General features: G+C 31.3%; 5 protein-coding genes across 5 annotated transcripts; 2 read left to right on the forward strand and 3 right to left on the reverse strand.

Annotated features, from left to right (window-relative positions):
• The first annotated feature begins 5,156 nt into the window (after positions 1–5,156).
• On the forward strand, positions 5,157–7,674 carry LOC105776353 (sulfite exporter TauE/SafE family protein 5). Its single transcript, XM_012598956.2, has 4 exons — positions 5,157–6,005; positions 6,832–6,966; positions 7,054–7,176; positions 7,257–7,674. Exons 1-4 carry the CDS (start codon positions 5,184–5,186, stop codon positions 7,563–7,565), a joined length of 1,389 nt encoding a protein of 462 aa, XP_012454410.1. The 5' UTR covers positions 5,157–5,183; the 3' UTR covers positions 7,566–7,674.
• A 7-nt stretch (positions 7,675–7,681) lies between these two features.
• LOC105776347 (kinesin-like protein KIN-14C) lies at positions 7,682–12,704 on the reverse strand. Its single transcript, XM_012598945.2, has 17 exons — positions 12,438–12,704; positions 12,095–12,337; positions 11,860–12,004; positions 11,679–11,788; positions 11,471–11,590; positions 11,163–11,366; positions 10,559–10,768; positions 10,406–10,480; positions 10,149–10,295; positions 9,922–10,060; positions 9,730–9,839; positions 9,270–9,431; positions 8,969–9,189; positions 8,588–8,669; positions 8,401–8,505; positions 8,214–8,318; positions 7,682–8,131 (listed from the first exon to the last, which is right to left on the reverse strand). The coding sequence occupies exons 1-17, from the start codon at positions 12,480–12,482 to the stop codon at positions 7,946–7,948; spliced, it is 2,409 nt and encodes an 802-aa protein (XP_012454399.1). The 5' UTR covers positions 12,483–12,704; the 3' UTR covers positions 7,682–7,945.
• Positions 12,705–13,754: 1,050 nt separating this feature from the next.
• On the forward strand, positions 13,755–15,378 carry LOC105778097 (oxygen-evolving enhancer protein 3, chloroplastic). The gene is made up of 3 exons (XM_012601687.2): positions 13,755–14,108; positions 14,744–15,039; positions 15,127–15,378. The coding sequence occupies exons 1-3, from the start codon at positions 13,808–13,810 to the stop codon at positions 15,223–15,225; spliced, it is 696 nt and encodes a 231-aa protein (XP_012457141.1). The 5' UTR covers positions 13,755–13,807; the 3' UTR covers positions 15,226–15,378.
• A 948-nt stretch (positions 15,379–16,326) lies between these two features.
• Positions 16,327–17,801, reverse strand: LOC105775831 (protein DESIGUAL 2). Its single transcript, XM_012598342.2, has 3 exons — positions 17,602–17,801; positions 17,307–17,512; positions 16,327–16,641 (listed from the first exon to the last, which is right to left on the reverse strand). The coding sequence occupies exons 1-3, from the start codon at positions 17,698–17,700 to the stop codon at positions 16,440–16,442; spliced, it is 507 nt and encodes a 168-aa protein (XP_012453796.1). The 5' UTR covers positions 17,701–17,801; the 3' UTR covers positions 16,327–16,439.
• Positions 17,802–19,643: 1,842 nt separating this feature from the next.
• Positions 19,644–21,179, reverse strand: LOC105775858 (protein DESIGUAL 2). Its single transcript, XM_012598364.2, has 3 exons — positions 21,051–21,179; positions 20,763–20,968; positions 19,644–19,978 (listed from the first exon to the last, which is right to left on the reverse strand). Exons 1-3 carry the CDS (start codon positions 21,147–21,149, stop codon positions 19,765–19,767), a joined length of 519 nt encoding a protein of 172 aa, XP_012453818.1. The 5' UTR covers positions 21,150–21,179; the 3' UTR covers positions 19,644–19,764.
• Positions 21,180–22,277: the final 1,098 nt, after the last annotated feature.

Consider the following 22,277-nt stretch of genomic DNA (forward strand, 5'->3'; position numbering starts at 1 on the left):
TAAGTACCAATTTAAAAAAAAAGTGTCAAGTTCAAGTACCAAAGAGGATAATGACTGAACTAAGATTTTAAATTGAAAAATAAGAAGATTGAATTTTAACTGATTAAATATCAAAATTTGTCAAAATACTGGACTAACAACACATTTTAACTTATATATATATATATATATATATGTGCGTAAAACATGTCCATCCCCATAAGCTTTTTCTTCAAATTTCGTGCGTTGATTTCTTTTCAAGACCCAAATTCAAACATTGAATGATAATGAATCAATCTAAGACAAAGATATCATATCACTAAGAGTTGTATTTTTCATTTTATTTTCATAAGAAAAAAATCATGTGATGGTTTGATATTGTTATACCTTCAAACTCTGGTATTCTCTTTTTTCTATTTAGTCATTATTTCAACTTTGTGTATATCCTTTATTAATTGAAACAGCAACAGACCAAAAGCCTGTCTGGTTGTCACTGCATCTGGTTTTTTGTTCTTTTTTTTTTTAGTTTCATTTTAAAGTATGTTCAAGTTTTCTGCCATTACAGTGAATTAGACATGTGTTCACACTTATAATCTGTAAGGGAAGCTTCCTGTGGTTTTCCCTTCTTCACAGTGTAACCTGCTTCGAAGTTCCCTTTTCAGGACACGGTACGATCATGTATACAAAATCAGATTAATCCACCAACCCATTTTTGTTTGAATCAATTACATTGTTTTTGGAATAAAGCAATTAAATAATTAAATATATATTATTTCTCAATGTATTTATTAGAACAAGCCCAATAACTAATCCTCTGCATTCTATAAATTCATTAAAGAATAGATGCTGACCATAAATTTTAAAACTATTTCATTCATAGGGCGAGGATCAAACCCACAACTGGTTAAAGTAAGAGATAATTAAATATTATTTAATATGTAAAGTGGTGTACTTTTTATTTATTAATAATGAACATGATGGAAAAAATGGGATTGAGCTAATCCAAAAAGCTATAATAGTTTATATGTTATTATTTAACTCAAAACACTTTTTCAACATCACTTTTGTCTTTTATTCCTTTTCCCGACAACTGCCACGCAATTTAAAGATACTTATAAAAATATAATTATTTTAATGAATTTGTATTTAAGATTTTGTCTCAATTTAATATTCGAGTTTAGTTTCGATATTCACTTTGATACTTAAATTCTTTCAATTTAATACTTGAATTTTTTTTATTTCGCTAAGTGTCTAAGTTTGACTTGATGCAAGAACCTTCCTTTTTGTTAGAATATATGTGTCAAATGTTTATAGGTTATTTGCTCTAAGTACCAAATTGAACATTAAAATTAAACTTAAGTGTCAAAGTAAAAATTAAACAAAATTAATTTATTTTTAAATACAACCAAAAATAAAACTAATGATGAATGACCCAAATGATTTATAACTTTTAAGATTTTTCCTAAATTTAAATGATCTTTTTATTTTTATATTTATAAATGTGTTTTGAATTTTTGGAATATTTTATATTTTTGAAAAAAGTTATAATTTCTTTTGATTTTAAATTTTAAATATTCAAAGTTGAAGTTTTACAAACAATTTAAATTGATGGGTTATATCTTTTTATTTTTTTATGAAGAGGATAACATATCTTTAACTCTAGATTGGAGAAATTACCCTTACATTAACTCGGTAAAAATATTATGGAGGTCGTTGAACTAGAAATTAATTTATATTTTGTTTCATTTATTTAAAAATAATTAAATTAATCATTATATATTATATCAAAAGTAAATTAATTCTTTTTATTAAAATTGTTGATACTAACGAATAACTTAACACTACCACGTATACCTTATGTTGAGATATAAAACTAATTTTTAACAGTAAAATAAATGAATTTGTTAATAAAATAACCAATTTATTAAAAAATACGGTGTAAAAATGTGTATCCCCATTTAAACCAACCCCATAGCCTTTTCATTTCTTTTCAACACCCAATTTCAAACATTTAATAATGAATTAACACCACATAGATAAGAGTTAAATCATTTTATTGTTTTGTGATTTTTTTCATGAGATAAAATCCATATAATCTTACTCTTTCTACTATTAAATGAATTAATTTATTTTTGTATTATTAAAATTAAAATACAATTTATTAATTAATTGAGTCAATATTTGTAAAGTTTTTATAATTCTAGAAATAAAATCTTTTGTTTGAATTGAACTGCGATTGAAAAATAATTTTCAAGACCTTTTTATATAATAAATGTTAACTCTATTATAACTTAAACATATTTGATTTTTTAATAGTATAAAGACTAAATTAATCTATTTAATAATAGACGGACAAATTTGATTTAATCCCTATAATACATTAACCTCCCAAATACTTTACCCTTGAGAATATACCTTCAAATCTCGTATTCTCTTTTCTATTACATCATTTGATGCTAGTTATTATTTTAAATTTTTGTAACCCCGTATTCAAGACTAAATCGAAACGATATGTCAAATTTTAAAATTAATGTGGATTCAAAAAATTAAGGATTAAATTAAAAACAGTGAAGTATAATTATTGTAAAAAGTTTTAAGTACAATATGCCTAAATAACTACAAGTATATAATCAAATTGAAAATTGAAAAATATCTATATTTAAACTAAAATAAATTTGAATAAAACTTATAATTTTGAAGGAATCTCATTGTATCATTTCAACTAAAGCTTTGTTATACATATTAGGGGTTAGATTACATTTTGTTTAAATTTGGTAAAAGTATTGTGGAGTTATTTATATTAGAGGTTAGATTGCATTTTGTCCCATTTACTCAAAAGTGAATAAATTAGTTTTTGAACCTTAGATCAAAAAGTAAACCAGTCTTTCTCATAAAAACTTCGTCCATTTTTCTATTAAAAAGTAGTCCATATTGTTAGCATGGTGTACACATGATGTGCCACACACCACGTGTAACTATTGGTTATTCTGTCAATCACACTAGTATTTAATAGTAGAAATAGATGAAACTTTTAACAGAAAGGACCAATTTGCTCTTTTATCTAACGTACAGAGACTAATTTGCACATTTTTTAGTAAAGGGAGAAAAAAGTAATCTAATTTTTAGTACAATGGCCTTTTATGGTACTTTTATCGTTTAGATTTTAAACATTCAATAAGTCACTTTTAATCACTTGTGTTTAGGAACGGAGCTAGGGGGTTGGCAGGGCACCACCCCCTAAAATAGAAAAATTATCATTTAGGTCCATTTATAATTTATAAAATTTTAAATTAGTAATGGTAAAATTACACTTTGACTTTTCAAAAATGATAAAAAATTGATTTAATCCTTTAAAAATTATAAAAAAAAATATAAGGCATTAAAATGGTGAAATTACATTTTTACTATCGTAAAAATATATTATTCAATTCGATTTCTCAAAAAAAATTCTAACTTCATCCTTCTTATATTTAATTTTATTTTCACCATTAACACACAAAAAAACAATTAAGAAATATCACATAATACACATTAAGATGAAAGATCTAATCTTTACTTCATGAGTAAGATATGATGATTGAACATTTTAAAATGATTATAAATATTTTAATCACCCATATGTTTAATCATATTCAATAATTTTTCATGTATTATTAATAATAATTCTTTTAATATTTACTTGTACAATGGGTGCATCATTTTAGACACAATCTCTTTGATCCAAAGTGGGGCTTTGTTTTATAACATTGTTAATTTTGGATTCAAATATATGGATAGTTAGATGTATTAAAATAGTACATCTTTATAAGATAATGGTAAAGTTTTTATTTTAATTTTTATATAATTTAACCATTTATTTTTACAATTAATTTAAATAGTTAACATCTTTAATTATTTTAATTAAAATAATTAAGGCGACAACTATTTAGACTAATAAATGGTATTATAAAAGTAGATATTAAATTATGTCAAAGTAATTAAATTATATATAGATACTAAATCCTAAATTTAAACATAGTGGATAGACTATATCTATAATCTCACTCAATAATCTATATGTAACACAATCATTTGTTATTTAATAAAAATTTTAAAATATGTCGTAAGTCATTGTACTCTTCACATATTTGGAATTTAGTCGTTGTACATTTATTTTTAAGAATTTAGTCCCTTTACTTTTAAATTTTTAAAATTCAAGTCCAGTTGTTAATATTGTTATATTTATTGGTGTGATATTTTGAAATAAAATAAATACTCACTACATCACAATATAACTAAAAAATGATGTTATCTGAACCTAAATTTAACAAAATAATTTTAACAGTGATAATAGTTAGACTTAAATTTTGAATACGAAAAGTAGAGAGACTAAATTATTAAAAATAAAAATAGATGGACTAAATTCCAAATTAATGAAGAGTACAAGAAACCATGGCATATTTTAACCTAAAACTATTTTTTTAAATGATTAAAGTTTTTATTTGTAAAAATATTTCAATCATTATAATTTTTAGATAAACTATACCATTATAGTCACTAAATTATTGGTAATTTTTTGTTTGATTACTTAATTAAAAAAAGTTACAATTTGATCACTAAACTATTCGAAAATTATCATTTAAGTCATTGAGTTATTAAAAACTTAAAAACAAGTTATATGGTTTTTTCAGTTCACAATGTCTGCACCAATCAAAAGCTCTTTTTCCTTTTTTCTTCTACAACTCAATTTTTTTCATGACACAACTTTGAACGTCCAAATCTGCGAATCAAAATTCAAACAATTTTTTTCTCTAATCTCCAACACTGACTATTAAATCAACTTGGATCTAATGTATGCTTTTCTACTTGTCGATTGGTATTGATCTACCATACTAATCATCGAATTATCGTTTGGAACTAGCTGGCAAATTTTTTAAAAAAAATGTTAACAGCCAATAACCTAAATAAAAACTTTTAAATAGTTCGATAACTTAAATGAAAATTTTTAAATAATCTAATAACTAAGTTGTAACTTTTTTTTTTAATTAATAACCAAAATAAAAATTTATCTGTAATTTAACATAGTTTTTTTTGGTTGGAATGCATAATAAAGGAAAAATATACTAATGTCGGATAGTGACACTAAAACCTGCAACGTGGTATATAAGAACAATTTCGTGAAGGTCTTTTTTATAAGACAAATTTCTCTTCACGAGACCCCCAAAATGAATATTCAGAATCTGCTTAGATATGTTTCTCTTGCCCTTCCCATTTTCTTCTTCTTCTTCATCACCCCCACCACCCAATACCACGCCCACCACCACCGCCAACAACCCATTTTCAATGATCTCACAATCCACACCTTCATCAACAAAACTCTCCAATGGAAAACTCGCCTTGTCAAATTCCAAGGCCACCAACTCAAACTGTCAACCCCTACAATAGTAGCAGCAATATGTTGTTTCATAGCTTCCTCTATATCAAGTGCCGGTGGTATTGGTGGTGGAGGTTTGTTTATTCCCATTCTCACAATCATTGCTGGTTTAGACCTTAAAATTGCTTCATCTTTCTCAGCTTTTATGGTCACCGGTGGGTCAATTGCAAATGTTATGTACAATTTGCGTACCAAAACTGACAAATCAGGACGTATGAAAAAGGGTTTGGTTGATTATGACATAGCAATTTTGTCAGAGCCTTGTATGTTATTAGGTGTAAGTGTTGGGGTTGTTTGTAACCATGTCTTCCCTGAATGGTTAATCACTATCTTGTTTGCTGTTTTCCTTGTTTGGTCTACTTTTAAGACTTGTAGTAATGGTGTTGGGTATTGGAAAACAGAAACAGCTAAACATAATGAAAGTAGAAATGGGTGTGAAAAAGTGGGAAATGGGGTGACTAAAAATGGAGAGATCGAGAACTTAAGAGAACCATTGATGGGTGTAGAAGGGAAAGAAAATTCAGGGTTTCCATGGAAGAAACTTATGGTGTTAGTTATGGTCTGGTTTTCCTTCTTTATCATCTATCTTATTCGTGGCAATAGCTATGGGCAGGTACCCCTTGTCTTCATTTTCATCTTTCTTTTCAACTTTTTGCATGCTTTACTTGTTTCATTTTTCATTATTACAATTATTTGTCATGATAAATGTTGTCAAATGTGTTCTATCTACTTAATTTCGGGTTGTAATATTGTTTTTTTTAAGGGAAGCATTCGAATTTAAACCCGAAAGGATTTTCGGATTATACTACGAAATGAATATTGAGGATACGATTTTAAACAAGTTGAAAGCAATGAAAATGGATAATAAGCATGGTTTAACTACCGGTGATGTCTCTTTCTTTTCACCAAACCCACAATTGAAGAAAATGGAGAGTGAAGTGAAAGCTACCTTACTGTGGACCTTACTCAAAGCCAGTGAAAATGAGGATTTATGATCAATGGTCCAACTCTTAGATTGTGACAGACACTAGCTATGAGATTGTGTTAGTGTTAATGTTAATGTCAAATATTGCACCAAAGACAAGTTTGTTTTTAATAGGGTTTAGGTTTCATATTAGAAATTAATTCTTGCATGTTATACCAAAGAAAAAATTAGTCTTTTTAAAAATTTCATCCATTTTTATTGTTAAAAACTGGCTCATATACGTTAGTATGAGATACATGTTGCACACCACGTGTAACTGTCTGATTATTTTATTTAGTTTTTGATTTAATGTACAGATATTAATTTACTCATTTTTTAAATAAAAAAGGCAAAATGAAATTTGACTCTGATACAGGACCTTCATGATACTTTTAGGGATGATGATCTTGAATCCATGTGTCATTCCATGGCATGTTTCAATTATTTTATGACCATTTTGAGAAACATGATGCAGGGTATTATGCCAATGAAGCCATGTGGGGTAGGGTATTGGACTCTCTCATTGTTTCAAGTTCCACTTGCCATAGGTTTTACTTCTTGGATCCTTTTTAGCAAACAGCCCATTGCATGCCTTGGTCCAAATAAACAGGTGCTTTTCCAAATTATTTGTACAAAAATACCATATAAATAGAGGAAAAATTATTGAAAACCTTTTGTTTCTCTTTTACATGTGAAGGGGGTTAACAAGCTTATTTTCCCATTAATGGCTTTAATGGCTGGAGCTTTGGGTGGAGTTTTTGGAATTGGTGGGGGTATGCTTATAAGCCCACTTCTTCTTCAAGTTGGGGTAACCCCTGAGGTAAAAATACCATCGCTTCCTCCTTATTGAACGATCTACGTACATACATATGTATGTATGACTTTTGTCATTTGATGCAGGTAACAGCAGCTACTTGTTCCCTCATGGTTTTCTTTTCATCCACAATGTCTGCATTCCAGTACTTATTGTTCGGGATGGAGCAAACCGGTGCTGCCCTTGTATTCTCGTTCATTTGTTTCGTAGCATCGGTTCTCGGATTAGTGGTGGTGCAGAAAGCCATAAAAGAGTTCGGGAGAGCATCGCTGATCGTGTTCTCAATCGGTATAGTGATGGCCTTGAGTGCCGTATTGATGACTAGCTTCGGAGTTCTCGATGTTTGGCAAGATTATATATCAGGGAGTTATATGGGATTCAAAATGCCTTGTTGAATTCAATTTTATGAGCTTGTATATTTATATTTACGCTTTGAAATGAAAGAGTCCTTGTATGTAAAGAAACTGCATTGTCCCACATCAATATAAGTTATTTTGAACTTCATTTCCCATTTACATGAAATTTCAATCATCCTTTGTTTCTGTATTCATCAAATGATGAATTTTTTTTATCATACAATAATGACAAGCCAATAAAATCGGAGTTCTGTTCCGGTCCACGAAATCGACCAATCAGGAACACATTTGAAATCTAGGAATACAGATTAGCAGTAAGGAGGTTAAAGCAGAACCTCTACAAATGATGATACAAACCAAAGGCATATCATTACAAATCATGATAGTTACTTAATGTTATTAAAGAATGTGATAAATCATTAACTTCCTCCACAGCTCAATCGAGAATCAGTGGCCCGCAAGGTCATTTGACGACGGGGAACTCCAATTTCACAGGCATTCACTCTAGCAGCAAAGCGGAGGGAGCAAAGTGATTCTCCCACGGATGAAGGATCAGGTGACACGTTTACAAACATAAGAGTTTTCGAGTCTCCACCAAGACAAGGCTGTAATTTCAAAGGAAATCCGGTGATTCAATGAAAACGAAATCATTCTACTACATGAAACAGCTCTGCAAGAGCACATTACCTGGAGAAGATATGTCAGCTTGGAATTCCTAAACGGCACATGATCCTCCTTCTTCGCCAAGGCGAAAATGACATCACTCAAACACGACAAGCTTTTGTTAATTGCCTGATTTCATGGAAAGAGGTTAACATAATGCACTTGAAAGAACAATTTATGGAACAGACAAATCCTGAGGTATTTTACACACCTGAGTCTCCTTCAACCTATCTCCAGTAGCACCACTTCTTGACAGTCGCTCACTTCCAGCAAGATCAATAAGGTTCAATACTCCCTGTACTTGTTGCTCAGTGCTCTATAAGAACAAAGAAAAGAAATGTCAGTATCACAGAGAAAGGACGGCTGCTTACCAGTATACTCAAAGAAAGGATATTTACCTCATTTATTCCCGATATCCTTAATGTGAAGACCATGTGACTTCTTGATGATTGCTCATTCATTTGCGTCCTTCCCACAGACCTGCAAAGCAGAAAAGTATGATCCCCTTAAACATAAAAACTGTTCTATTGCATGGTCATTGAGACCAAAACTCATGAGGAATTGCATACTATCAGAGACAACTTTTTGTTCTTGCTTTTAGTTTTGTTATATTGGCACCCACACCAGAGAACTATATCATTCATAAACATTTGATAGTTAATAAGGTTAAATCATTTGTCTGAATTGTTGAAACAATTTCTGGCACAGTTTAACTCCAATATAACATTGTTGAAACATATTCAAAGGTATGCTTAATGCAAAACTCTAAGCAATTTTACCTGCTTTGAGCAGCCTGCCGTAAAAGTGAGGAAATCTCTGATATGCTGCTAACATCAACGATGGTCAAGTCACTGACATATGTATTACCGTTTGCATCATGTTTAATTGTGTATTGCTTTCCGGAAACTGAATTTTCAGGACGTGTTGGATCTGAGCCTGATGATCGATTATTTGATAACAGATCGCGGATGGTTTCATTGTATATTTCCAACATTGAAGCCTAAAAGATATTAGGAAGGGTGTGGTTAAAACCATGATTAACCAATATAATAAGTGGAAATCAAGATCAAAGTAAATTACCTGCATTTTGTATTTCCATCCTTGTTCTCGCAGCGCCTGACTACTTTGGAATATCTGCTCCAAAGAACGCGGTATCAACCCTTTCTGTTCTGAGGCTTCTGGCCTTCCCATCATGGTGTAAGTCTTGCCTGAACCTGTCTGTCCATAAGCAAATATACAAACCTGCCAAACAAAATAAACCACCAGCAATCTATGAATCCAAATTTCCTTTGTAGCAAAGGGCAAATAATGCAGATCATATAGTAATCGCAGACTAGTACTAAGGATTTTATTACTTAGCTAACACCACAGCCATTGTAGAATTCAGCTTCAAAAAGAAATGCCATGTGCAAAAGAAGTCACCAAACATAACATTCCTCGATTTTGAAACAAAACAATTCTTACCCACCATATGAACAACATTTCTAGATTAGTAAAATTTTTGCTCAAGTTTGCAAAAACAAATGAATAGAAAAATTACCTTGTATCCATCAAGGGCACTCTGTACTAACTGAGATATCTCCACAAAAACATCTTGCTGTGAAGCCTCATGATTGAAAACCTTGTCAAATGTGAAAGGATACTTTTGTCCTGCCAAAGAGAAGAAAAATGGTCAAGGCCTTCGATATTAAACAGAAATTGAATAACATAGAACGAGCATCTATGTTCATACCACTTTGTATCAAGTCAACGCCACGGCCAAGAGATTCTGTTGATGTAGGGTAAGAGACGATTGCATCTTCTGTTGCAGCACCATCATCCGGTAATAAAGGACGTACCCGACAAAAAACTCGAATGTTTCCTTTTAGTTCCTGCAATTAAAGATCATTTAGCTTCATTTCCAAAACTATATTCATTTCTGCAATTAAAGTAGCAAACAAGGTGATAAATCAGTAGTACCAGAATAGTATTATGTAACTTTTTCCTCAAGTTCTCTCCATCAATCAATTTATGTTCCATATCTGCCAACCGATCTTGTAGTTCTTTCAAGATTCTTTTTTGTTCTAAATATTCCATCCTTGTTTCTGAGGCTGATAAATCGGTCATCTAAAGATAGGAAGAAAAGAACAAGCTACGACATCAAGAACTACATTCATGATATTTTTGCAAAACAAGATAAAACACAAGCATTCCTGTCTAATTTCGAGCAATTGTACCTTTAGTTTCTCATTTGCAGCAGCAAGCTGAAGCTCCAGTATTCTTATTTGCTCTCTCTGAGAAGAGCATGTGTCCTGCAAAAGTCACCTAGCATGAGTAAAGCTTGCCAAGAAGCATTTTATTACTTATGATGATAAACAAAATCAACCAACCTCCAAGGACTTCGATTTCGTTGTTAAGTTATCTAACTCTGCTAACGATTTTCCAGTACTTTCTTTGTATTTCGTAACTTCAGCAGATAGTGCCTGCACTTGTGACACTTGTCGGTCACGATCATCCCTGACTTGTTGTAGTTCCCCACGTAAGCATTTGACTTCATTTGCTAAAGTTTCCTTTTGATTAACAGCATCATCTTGTGAAACCTAAGAATAGTATGATCCCAAAATATATTGAACATGATATTTGTTGTCTCGTATACGTAAACCTCAGTGCTAAAGAATGCAAACAGGCGTGATCACTGCACACATGTTTATGGTAAACCACCTCTCAAATAAATTTAGGTTGCATTGCTTGAGAAGAAAAACAGAAAAGTTGCATGAAAGACCCTTATAGAATTTTTATGTCAGTTCAGAATTAGTCATCATGAAAATCTGTCTCAACTATAAGATTGAACGATAAAAGCCCAACAACACCAAACGGAGTCCTTCAAAATCCATGAATCACTTGAAATGGAATATGGAAAGAGGAAAAGCAAAAGAAATAACCTAAAAAGCTAACAAAGAAAAAAAATAAAAAAAGGCTGATATAAAAACTTACTCTTGACAAGGTCAATTGTTCTTGCAATGAGCTACAGTGGCCCCTCAAAGTGCTAAGATTCTCCACTATTGTCAGTTTCTCCTTTTCTACTCGTTTGAGTGACTCACGAACTGTTTCAAGGTCAGTGATCAATTTGGAATTGTACTGTTGAAGACTCAGGATATACTCTTGTAATCGCTTGTGTGTATTATCAAGCGAAGCAGCCTGCAAAATTCAACCAAATTCAGCCTGAAAAGCAAACAAGATTATAATAATAGCATCAATTTTCAAAAGAAAAAGGAAAAAAAGCAAAGAGATTTATTTATTACCCTTTCATTAGCAGCTGCTATATCCTGCTGAGCTCTTTCAAGCTCTTCAGTCAGTGAAGCAACGGACTTTTCAGCAGCAACCCTAGCTTCATTTTCACTTGTATGGCGGTCAATAGCATCCTAGTTTAAAAAAAAAAAACATACAAACGTATAAATAAAATTAAAGAAAAACAAATACCAAGACAGATTATAAAGATTAAAATCTTACGAGCTTTTCAGACACTTCCTTGGACAGCTTCTCCTCTAGAGATGCATTATTGTCCCTTAATTCTGAAATAATAGTATTCAATTCTTCCTCTTTGTTTTTCTTCTCCAACTCTGCGGAATCAAAAGTTAATTAACTAAATCAAGCAGTAATTCTAAATAACCCAGGGAAGCAGTACAAGTACCTGTATCAATGCATCTTTTCTCAGCAGATTCCAATGAACTCTTAAGCTTCTCAGCATCAATTACATGATTCTCATCACATTGTTGAAACCATTTCACACAAAGCTTAAGCTTTTTATTATGCTCAGCCGCGTGTTCATATTTAGCCTACAGTAAACCAAATAATCACCAACCAATATAAACAATGATAACAACAAATAAACAACAAAAGCTAACAAATTACAACATTGATTTCACCTTGAGATCGAACTTTTTCGCTTTCGGCTTCTCATTCAATATCGCTTCCACTTCTTCTTTAGTGAATTCATGATTAGAACATTCCTCGGCATTTGCAACGGCAGCGGTATTAACATCTTGACGGTTGTTAACAACGGCAAACGGCTGCCGTGTTCGCGCGGTTCCTGTGGATCCCGCTCCTCTCCCCATTGCTCCAAGCCTTCTCCGTTTATCTAATGGATTTTCATCTCCAAGCTCCTTCCTCTAAATTAATAAAAAAAAGGTAGCTAATGATTAAAACAAACAAATGGAAACATTTAAAGAAAGGAATCAAAAAACGAAAAAAAATAGAAATTTCATTTACAGATGAAGGACTGCGAGGAGGTCGGTTCTGAATACGGGAAGCCATAGTTGAAACTCAGTGAAAGCTGTTGCTACTATCGGTGAAGGAATCAGAGAGAAATATTAGAATCTGAGCCGTTGATAGATTGAAATTGAAGATCGATTTGATTTTCCTGGAGAATTTTGAAATTGGGGGAACCAATTGGAACGTTAGTGTTTGAAAAAAAGGGGGAAAGATAGCCGCTGTGAAATTGGGGGGGAGCCTTAGGGGCTTGATTTTTGAATTGATTTGAAATTAGATCTGGCGGTCTTTTCTATGTAATAAGAAATAGACAAATAGTACATAACGGTAACTAAGTTTCTTTGGGCCCGATTGGGTCGGATCTATTGATCTTAACCCGCTCCATCTACGTGTTTAGTGAATGATCCATGTTGATTGGACTTCAATTATTCCTTTAGAAGAAAAGAAAACTTATGTCAATTTTGAAGCTAACACTATTTTTGGAACCAGACTCAATCCGGTATAAAGGGTTGGATCAATTAATCTATGAATCTATTGAATTGGTTTGTTGAATCAGTTTAAACCAACAGTTAAATGAATTGATTGATATTTTTTTAATTTTTTAATAAATTATTTAATTAAATCAGATAAACTGTTTAGACTAGTTGAACTAATGACTTAATCAACTCGACCATCAATTTAATTTCTGAAAAGTTTAGTTAAGAGTCAAAAGTCCTTAACAATTCAAGGCCCGAGAGGTCAAAAATCCTAATGCTGGGAAGCAACCTTCACTTAAATCAATTCAAAGCGGGAAGTCTCACAAGCAAGCAAAGTAACGTAATGTGAAAGAGGCTCGGTGACTCACTGTTGGTTATATTATGAACCTGTCTCACTACTAATTTTCGATGTTTAAGATATTCGATAATTCAAAAAAAGCTAGATAATCATGATTGAAATATAAATTTTTGTAAATTAAAATACAAAATTTTATCAATTCGTTTTATCTACCAAAAAACTATCATTGCTCTACATTAGTGAGAGATGATCTTATCAAAGCTTATTCAAGGAAGAATGGTTCACAACATTAGTGAACATTCATTGAAGTCGATAGTCGAAATCTTTGTAAAGTCCACGTGTCGAAACATAAACCAGGTCATACGAAACCCAATCCAACATGTCCAATGCCCAAAATCATCGTCCACCACATGGCTCATAACAATTGGTTTAAAGCCATATCCAACTTATCCGAAAATGGCAGATAAGGTATGTGTGTGCCCCAAACCAATCTACATCACATAAACAACGAACAAAATCATTGGACCAAACATTAAAAAAAAATATAATCCCACATTTCGATACTTACCTCATTGTTGAAAGACATTTGGGTTGCAATGGCACAAGCAATGGCATCGATGACTGGTTTACGTGGCTCTTCACAAGCTGCGTTGGAAGGTAGTCTCCAACTCAGCGGCCAAACTCGGTTGAACGTTGCTAGCACCAACAGGTTGGCTGTGGCTAGACCTGGTTTTACCGTTAGAGCTCAACAGGTCCCTGCCGAGCCTGAAACTGGACGCAGAGCTGTGCTGGGTCTTGTTGCTGCTGGTTTGGCTACTGGCTCCTTTGTTCAAGCTGTGCTTGCTGATGCACGAAGCATCAAGGTTGGCCCGCCTCCACCGCCCTCCGGTGGATTGCGTAAGTCTTCTTCAATTACCCATTCAAATCATCACTTTACTTGCTTCGATTACAGCTAGTATTTAACTCCTAAGCTAATGCTATTAGCTTAAAGTGGCTAATCAGGACATGATTGATACCTTCATAATACTTTGAAGATATAATTAAAATGTTATGAAATTTGAAATGGATTTAAAATATGGGTTGTAGTGAATAAGAGCAATTATATTATGGAAACTCTTATACTAAGAGTTAAATAACATTTTGCAATTTTTACTAAAAAGTTGACAAATTAAACTATATATATTAGATTCAAGAGTAAATTCGTCTTTTTGTTAAAATTTTTATTGATTTATACTATTAAAAACTAGCGTGAATAATAGAATAATCAAATAGGATACTTAACGTGCTACATGTATAAAGACCAATTTTTAACACAAAATGGATTAAATTTTTAACAAAAGAACTAGTTTACTCTTTGATTGAGCGTAGAGAGACTAATTTACTCATTTTTTAAGTAGAAAAAACAAAATACAATCCGACTAATACAGAGTACTCCATGTACTTTTACCTGAAAAAGACATTTGGTACAATTACCCAATCATCAGCATGTGATACGGTTCAATAATTTGATAGCCAAACCATGTTGTTGGCAGCCGGAACTTTGAATTCCGATGAGCCAAGAGACCTTGATCTGCCGTACAAAGATCGGTTTTTCCTCCAACCATTGACTCCGGCACAAGCGGCTCAGAGGGCAAAGGAATCAGCCAAAGACATCCTTGGTGTCAAGACCTTGATCGACAAAAAAGCATGGCCCTATGTCATGAATGACCTTCGTCTCAAGGCTGAGTACCTCCGCTTTGACCTTAAAACTGTTATTTCTTCCAGGCCCAAAGATGAAAAGAAATCTCTCGATGAACTCACTAAAAAGCTCTTCAATACCATTGATGGAGTAAGTTTTGAAGTTTACAGATTAATTTATATTATTTAACGAAACATTATAACTTACCATACTGATATGAATTTTTTTTCCGTGTAGCTTGACCATGCAGCCAAGATCAAGAGCACCCCTGAAGCAGAAAAGTACTATGCTGAGACTGCATCAGCTTTGAATGAAGTTATTACCAAGCTTGGCTAAGGGATTAATTGTTGTATTTTGATGTAAGCATTGTTGATCGTTTGTAGAGAAGCTTTAATTTTTATGCTATCCAAAAAGAATCTTTATCTATGGTCGAAATTGAAATTTCAAATTGTGATATTAATAAGGTGAAATTTAATTTTTGTATTTTAATTTGATTATTTTAATTTTTAGTATTTTTCTTTAATTTTGAAATTTCAACTCAACCAAAGTTCATTTAGCAAACATATTATCACATATATAATATCTTGTTAGTTTGCTAGTTTCATTGATAATATTAGAGTCGAAATTGAAATCTCAAAATTTGAAAAGTATAGTAATTAAAAATGATCAAATTAGAGAATAAGGCAAAATCCATAACTTATGCTTAGTACAATATTAATAATAGAATTTGACCTAACAAATTTAAGAGTTACCATTTGGGTCATGATTGAAATTGTAAATTTTGAAATAGTGAAGGGTTTAAAATTGAACAGATCCATAACTTACATATAATCCATGAACTAATAGCAAATTTTGATAAAATTGAAACTTGTTAGTTTGTGCAAGCACTTTACCATCATTAGAGGTGCTCGTGGGCTAAGTCTGGCTTAAACATAATATTGACACACTTTATGCGGCTGAAACCCTGCTCAAACTTGAAATATAGGTCTAACGTTTTTTTCATGTCTGTCTATATTTGTAAATGGTTAACATGGGCCCATTTTAAGCCATCCCATATTATTTCTTAATTAAAAAAATATTTATATAATTTTAAATTTAATATTTAATAATTTTTATTTATTAAAATTTTATATATAGACGTTTTAACATTTTTTAGTATTTATATTATAGTATTATATATTATTATAAATTTAGTTTTTCTATGTTATAAAGTATATAATATATATATATAAAACTTAATATAATATATTATAAACATAGAAAATGGGCTAAGTTAAGATTTGGTCTTGAATGTTTGAGCTCGACTATTGTTTATATTTTAAATATGTCTAATTTATTTGTTAAAGTTTATTTTTTGGACTTAAATATTTTTCCTATACTGTCCAGAAGAATAATTCGACCTATAAACACTCTAACCATCACAATGAATTTCAAATATTTCCTGAACACAAAAATAAAAACCAGAATTACATCCAAAATATCGATACAAATAAAGAATGTGAGTTGTTGGCATTTGTTACAAAGCACGGAGAAAGTAGGGAAAAGGCAAATTAGGAAGTGGTGGTTCGAGGCCCTTCTCGGCCTACTGCGGTGGCTGATAAATAGTAAGCAATCGTGAAAACTCCATGGATGAAACACAGAATCCCTCCAATGGTAAACATCCGATGGTGGGATATGCCGCATGAATATCCTGACTTTGAGTTTGACAATGTCCCTATAATCAGCATTATCAATCCCACCACTAATATGGTCCTGTAGATTAAATACATTAAATCAAAATTTATACATTAAATTACGCATTAAATTAAAATTTATTTATAATTCTAATATTTATTTCAGTGTAATAATAACTTTTTGTTTTTTGCCTAAAATATTCATCACATTTAGGGACATAGACTTATCCAATGAATGAATTTTTCGTTCAATTTTGAATGTTTGTCGATATATTTGGAGAAATTTTTTTTAAAAAAGTTAGGCTTGTAAAATCGGTTTGGATAAAAAGTTAGATTTATTTAAAATAAATGTAATGATTTTTTTTCAACTTTATAAAACATATCATTTTAGCCCTAGAAACTTTTCCTTATAAATCCCCAATTTTGCCTCTTTATTTTATTTATTTAACAAGTAAATTGCACCTCAAACTTTCCAAACTGGATCAAACGAAATTCAGATTAGATGATTACAGACTTTAGTCCAATTCACTTTTTTCGGACCACCTACTAATGGTATACATAATATTGAAATCATATATGCACACCCCCTACCACCTATGGACACCAACAGAGACATAGCTAGAAGGGACAGGCAATAGCTTTGGTCACCCCGGATAAAAATCCGTTTTAATCCCTTTTAGTTTGAGGTATTTAATGAATTGTTGGGTTCGCTCCTCACACTGGTATATTAATTAGAAGACATACCATGAGATAATGAGGAAAGCCACCGCTAAATATTTGATAACGGATGCTTTGTTTGGATTTCCCTTTCTCCAAAGGCAGACAAACCCACCAAGTAAGGTCCCAATAACATGAGCAAGGCTAAGAAGTAGCAATGCTGCAAAACCTAGCTTGTAAGCTTGAGAACTGGTGTTTCTACACTCAACAAGCCCCGCCCCCAAATGCTTAGCCTGTTTAATAAATTAAAAAAACACATACACCATGAAAAAAAAAATCAAAGGATCAATGATTATAATTCTCTTTACATTCTAAAACATACCTTGTTTTCAGCTTTTTCAGCCTCAATGCCAAGTATCCCAGCAGTAATATCCAAAGCTATGATCAATAAACAAATCAGAATACAAGCGTTTCTTGCCATTTTTTTACTGTAATAAATATTTGCAGATATCTGTCAGTGAATGGAACCTTTTATAAAGGCAATATGGAGTATTAATGAAGAGGAAAATAAGAATAAAGTAGGGAACATGCATGCAGATTAGTAACATATACGAAAGTGATTTGGCTGTTGGGCTGCTTGTTTTTGGATTAAAAACCTCCTTTTTAGCTCATACAATTTTTTAATTTTGGCACATTGCTTTTTCTTTTTGAAATTCATATTCCTTCCATGGATGACAAGAAAAGTAGATTTTTTTTTATAGAAAAAAACACATTGATCAATCAATTCTTTTATCCTTGGATTGTGTTTTGGAATGTAAAGAAAAGATGGTACCAATGCAACTTTGTGAAGCAAATGACATTCATCATAAACCTTGGTTGAAAGCCTGGAATCGAATCAAACATTCAGAAGGCAATGCCATATACATTTTTTAGGTCAAATTCTAGATTCGGTCCCTTTAGTACGCTAAATTTAATGTGGGATTTAATTTTTATACTTTAATTTTTTTACTTTTATAATATTATTAGTTAGTTTGGATTACTTAATCCAATAGAAAAGTTTACATGTAAACTGAATGCTTAATCATGTCTTGAAAAAAAAATGTACGTAATCACTTTAACCTTATTACTAATAACATTCCAAAAATAAGATGATCAAGTCATGTCAAATTCAAGCAGATGATTAAATTTCAAATTTCAATATAATAGGAAGACAGGAATCATTGTTTAACTTACTTTTTAACAATTTTAAATTTCAATAAAATCTTAACATTATTGCCAAAGGTTAAAGTTCTAAATCTTATGTATCCTTCATCATATTTCACCAGGTGAAAATTCTCATAACGCAAACATGCCTTACGCATAGAATAATCAAGGAATATGCATGGGAATTATTTGAAATTGCTTCTGGGATAATTTTTTGCATAGGTTGACTTTTACTTAGAAGCCCATTTGAATTTTCTTTCTTAACAAAAAGGCCCATCGACTAATACAACGTAAAATTTCTTTCTCTAACAAGAAAATTCTTTCCAAAAATTATATATTACACATTGAACGTAAAATTATTTAGTACTGATTTGTGATTGAAACGATATGTATCAATTGATACCTAAACAAAATTATTAACTATTTTGTGTGTACTTACTATATGAATAATTTGGGTATGATATTATCACATATATAATGTCATGTTTAGATTATTATTTTCACATAATACTTAAAAAATTACATTATTCTAGAAATGGATTTAATGGTTACAATTTGAGTCAAGATTGAAATTTCAAAATCGTAAAATATAGTAATTAAAAATAATCAAATAAGAGAATAAGGGTTAAATTCACAACTTACACATAGTATAATATTACTAGCAAAATTTGACCTAACGAATCTAAGATTTGGATTATGATTGAAATTTCAAAATTTTAAAAATAAAGATATTAAAATTGACCAAATTAGAGTATGTTAATGCAAGCTCGAATAAGTATAGATTTGGGTTGGATCTGGATTGTGAAGCGTCGGAATTCGCATTCCAATCTCTTTCTGATGGTTAAATTAGTGATTAATAAGGAGGAAAGGATTAAGGTCGAAGAATATGAATTGTGAGCTTATCTTAAAAGAGGTTTCAGAGGTCCTTGCCTCGAGATTGACTCATCCACCTGCTATGTTCGTTTGCTCTCATTGTCTCATGTTGAGCATGTCAGCTTTGTTCTCGCCTGGCATTCGCGATGTTAGTGTCCTTTGCTTGCATGTTGCCTATCCTCTAGAGGTTGCTTTGCCCTTTTATATATCTATTAAATATATCTTATAATTCTTTTAGGTCTTATATAACATAATAAAGTACATGAATTACAACAACTAATAATAAAATTTAACCATGATGACTATTAACCTCATTCAAAAAGATTTCAATTCCTATAACACAAAAAGTAAAACAACCATTAACATGGTGGTTATATCCAAAACATCAATACAAAATAAAGAATAAAATAAAAAATGTGGATTGTAGGCTTTTGTTACAAAGCATGAAGAAAGTAGGGAAAAAGGCAAATTAAGCAGTGGTGGCTCGAGACCCATTTGCTTTATCTTCTCGGCCAGCTGCGGTGGCTGATACATAGTAAGCAACGGTGAAAAGTCCATGAATGAAACATAGAATCCCTCCAATGGAAAAGAGCCGATGGTGGGTTATGCCACATGTTTTCCTCGACTTTGAGTTGTACAGTGTCCCTATGATCAGCATTGTGAATCCCACTGCTAATATTATCCTGTTTTTCATCATCAAAAAAGTTTTTTAAGAAAAAATCTGGCAAACTTTTGTAAATTGCAAATTTGGGTATCAAGAAGTTAGTTATTCATTTAAGTTTGAATTTTTTTTCAAAATGAATTCGGATAAGAAAAAATTAAGTTTGTTTAAAATATGAGTTGAATTTTGATTTCAAAAGTTAAGATTTGAGTCCGCCAATTTAGTCCATTTTCAATTCTATAATATGTTTTCTTATTTTACTTACGAAGTTTATATTGGACAAAGTTAAGAAAAATATTTTAAGGGATCAAAATTAAATTTATAATTTTTTAGAATTATTATGCTAATTTATAATTTTTCAAAGGATAATAAAATCAATTTTTTCATTTATTTTTAGACCAAGACCATTACCCTTTGTATTCACCCTTGAGTTCATACTATACAAAATAAATATATAATACTATAATATAAGTGCTAAAAGATGTTAATTTGTTTATATTCAAAGTTGTAACAAAAAGATTTGCATTGATTTTAAGTCTTTGTTACTAGCGGATTTAAAGTTCAATCACCGAATAACTCGATATAAGTTTAATAAAACAAATTACAAAATGTTAAAAAACATTTTCATAATAAAAAAATCAAAATGGAGTTAAATTAATTATTTATAGATGTAAACGAATTTGAAAAAAATAATTAAAATTTATATTTAAAGTTGACTAACTATATAAGATATTCAAACTATACATCTAACTTAAGTTCAACTCAACCTCACCCCATTTTTGAGCACTAATTCAAGACATGCATACCATGAGAAAATAAGGGAAGCCACAGCTAATTGTTTGTTAGCAGATGCTTCGTCTAAATCTCTCTTTGTCCAAATGCACACACAACCACCAAGTAAGTTCCCAGTAACATGAGCAAGACCAAGTAGTACAGATGCTGCAAGTCCTAGCTTGTAAGCTTGTAAACTTGGGTCTCTGCATTCAAAAATCCACATCCTCAAATGCTTCACCTGTTTTAACCCCAAAAAGAAAAAAACCATAAACACCATGAAAAAAATGAATCAATAATTACCATTCTCTTTACAAACGTACCTTGTTTTCAGCTATTTCAGCTTCAATGCCAAGTACTCCAGCAGTAATATCCAAAGCCATAATCAATAAACAAATCAAAAAACCATAGTTTTTTGCCATGTTTTTACCGTAATAAAATTGCAGATATCTGTCAGTGAATGGCACCCATTATATAAAGCGCTATATATGGTGTATTAATGAAGAGGAGAATAAGAATAAAGTAGGGAACAGGTATGGAGATTAGTAACAAATACGAAAGTGATTAAGCTGCTTGTTTTTGGATTAAAAAGCTTCTTTTTTTTGCTCATACATATTTTATTCTTTCTTTTTTGAACTTGCTTTTTCTTTGAAATTCATATATTCCTTCCATGGATGACAAGAAAAGTAGAATTTTTTTTCACAAGAATGATAGAAAAAACATTGATCGACCCATGAGATGTGTTTGTATTTTGGAATCAAAGGAAAAGATGGTAACAGTGTAACTTTGTGAAGGAAATGATACATACATCATAAACCTTAGCTGGAAGCCTGGAATCAAACTTTCAGAGGGCAATGCCTTTTACTTTTCTTTTTTTTTTGGGTCAAATTCTCTAAAATTCGGGATTTAAATTCTCTTATTTTGAATTCTTAATATTATTAATTGTTGATATAAGATATAATAAAGGAGGAATATAAGAAGGAAATTAAGGTGATATAATGGAAGTCGATTCACCTATAAAAGTTAAGAGTCGGAACAAAGATAAGATGACTAACTGATTGAGAAAAACAAATATACTCAAAGTCATTATAAGGTGCTATAATGTCTATCCCCTCTTCATAGTTTTTTAAAGTATTTATAGTAGAGGTCCCTTATCCACTGGCATAATATATTTAGATAAACATTCAATCCCGTCAAATGCATAATGAATCATCACAGTCACGTATCGTGGGATTCTATTAATATGAGGTAGTTAAGCCTAAATAGATTCATTATTGTTTTGAGAGTGTGTTCGTATTAGGACAACATTCTCCTTTAAGCCCAGGTGGTAGGTCCTATTTGAAGTGGGATAGGTGATTATGCTTAAGAAGTCAATGCAAAGCTAACAATATCTTTTGAGCTTGCCACGTGTTTTCTTGGCGAAAGGATCTAACGTTAAATGGTTTATAATGTTTAAGGATGTTGTAAGAAAATCTTACTAGGTTGTACGTGAATACGTTGCTTAGAAAGTAAATGTTAGTCTCTATCTTTTTAGCACATGGATAAGGAAC

The sequence above is a fragment of the Gossypium raimondii genome, chromosome 10, assembly GCF_025698545.1.
Source record: "Gossypium raimondii isolate GPD5lz chromosome 10, ASM2569854v1, whole genome shotgun sequence".
Taxonomy (NCBI): Eukaryota; Viridiplantae; Streptophyta; class Magnoliopsida; order Malvales; family Malvaceae; genus Gossypium; species Gossypium raimondii.

Excerpts from the sequence above, each read along its gene's own strand:
- LOC105776353 (XM_012598956.2), top strand. The coding sequence starts at position 5,184 with ATGAATATTCAGAATCTGCTTAGATATGTTTCTCTTGCCCTTCCCATT. Across the intron at positions 6,006-6,831 it reads GTGGCAATAGCTATGGGCAG|GGTATTATGCCAATGAAGCC; the intron begins GTACCCCTTGTC and ends AACATGATGCAG. Across the intron at positions 6,967-7,053 it reads GCCTTGGTCCAAATAAACAG|GGGGTTAACAAGCTTATTTT; the intron begins GTGCTTTTCCAA and ends TTACATGTGAAG.
- LOC105776347 (XM_012598945.2), bottom strand. The coding sequence starts at position 12,482 with ATGGCTTCCCGTATTCAGAACCGACCTCCTCGCAGTCCTTCATCT. Across the intron at positions 11,789-11,859 it reads GAAAAGATGCATTGATACAG|AGTTGGAGAAGAAAAACAAA; the intron begins GTACTTGTACTG and ends TTGATTCCGCAG. Across the intron at positions 8,132-8,213 it reads AGCTGACATATCTTCTCCAG|CCTTGTCTTGGTGGAGACTC; the intron begins GTAATGTGCTCT and ends TTGAAATTACAG.
- LOC105775858 (XM_012598364.2), bottom strand. The coding sequence starts at position 21,149 with ATGGCAAAAAACTATGGTTTTTTGATTTGTTTATTGATTATGGCTTTG. Across the intron at positions 20,969-21,050 it reads CTGAAATAGCTGAAAACAAG|GTGAAGCATTTGAGGATGTG; the intron begins GTACGTTTGTAA and ends GGGTTAAAACAG. Across the intron at positions 19,979-20,762 it reads GCTTCCCTTATTTTCTCATG|GATAATATTAGCAGTGGGAT; the intron begins GTATGCATGTCT and ends GATGAAAAACAG.
- LOC105775831 (XM_012598342.2), bottom strand. The coding sequence starts at position 17,700 with ATGGCAAGAAACGCTTGTATTCTGATTTGTTTATTGATCATAGCTTTG. Across the intron at positions 17,513-17,601 it reads CTGAAAAAGCTGAAAACAAG|GCTAAGCATTTGGGGGCGGG; the intron begins GTATGTTTTAGA and ends TTTATTAAACAG. Across the intron at positions 16,642-17,306 it reads GCTTTCCTCATTATCTCATG|GACCATATTAGTGGTGGGAT; the intron begins GTATGTCTTCTA and ends TTTAATCTACAG.
- LOC105778097 (XM_012601687.2), top strand. The coding sequence starts at position 13,808 with ATGGCACAAGCAATGGCATCGATGACTGGTTTACGTGGCTCTTCACAA. Across the intron at positions 14,109-14,743 it reads ACCGCCCTCCGGTGGATTGC|CCGGAACTTTGAATTCCGAT; the intron begins GTAAGTCTTCTT and ends TGTTGTTGGCAG. Across the intron at positions 15,040-15,126 it reads TCTTCAATACCATTGATGGA|CTTGACCATGCAGCCAAGAT; the intron begins GTAAGTTTTGAA and ends TTTTCCGTGTAG.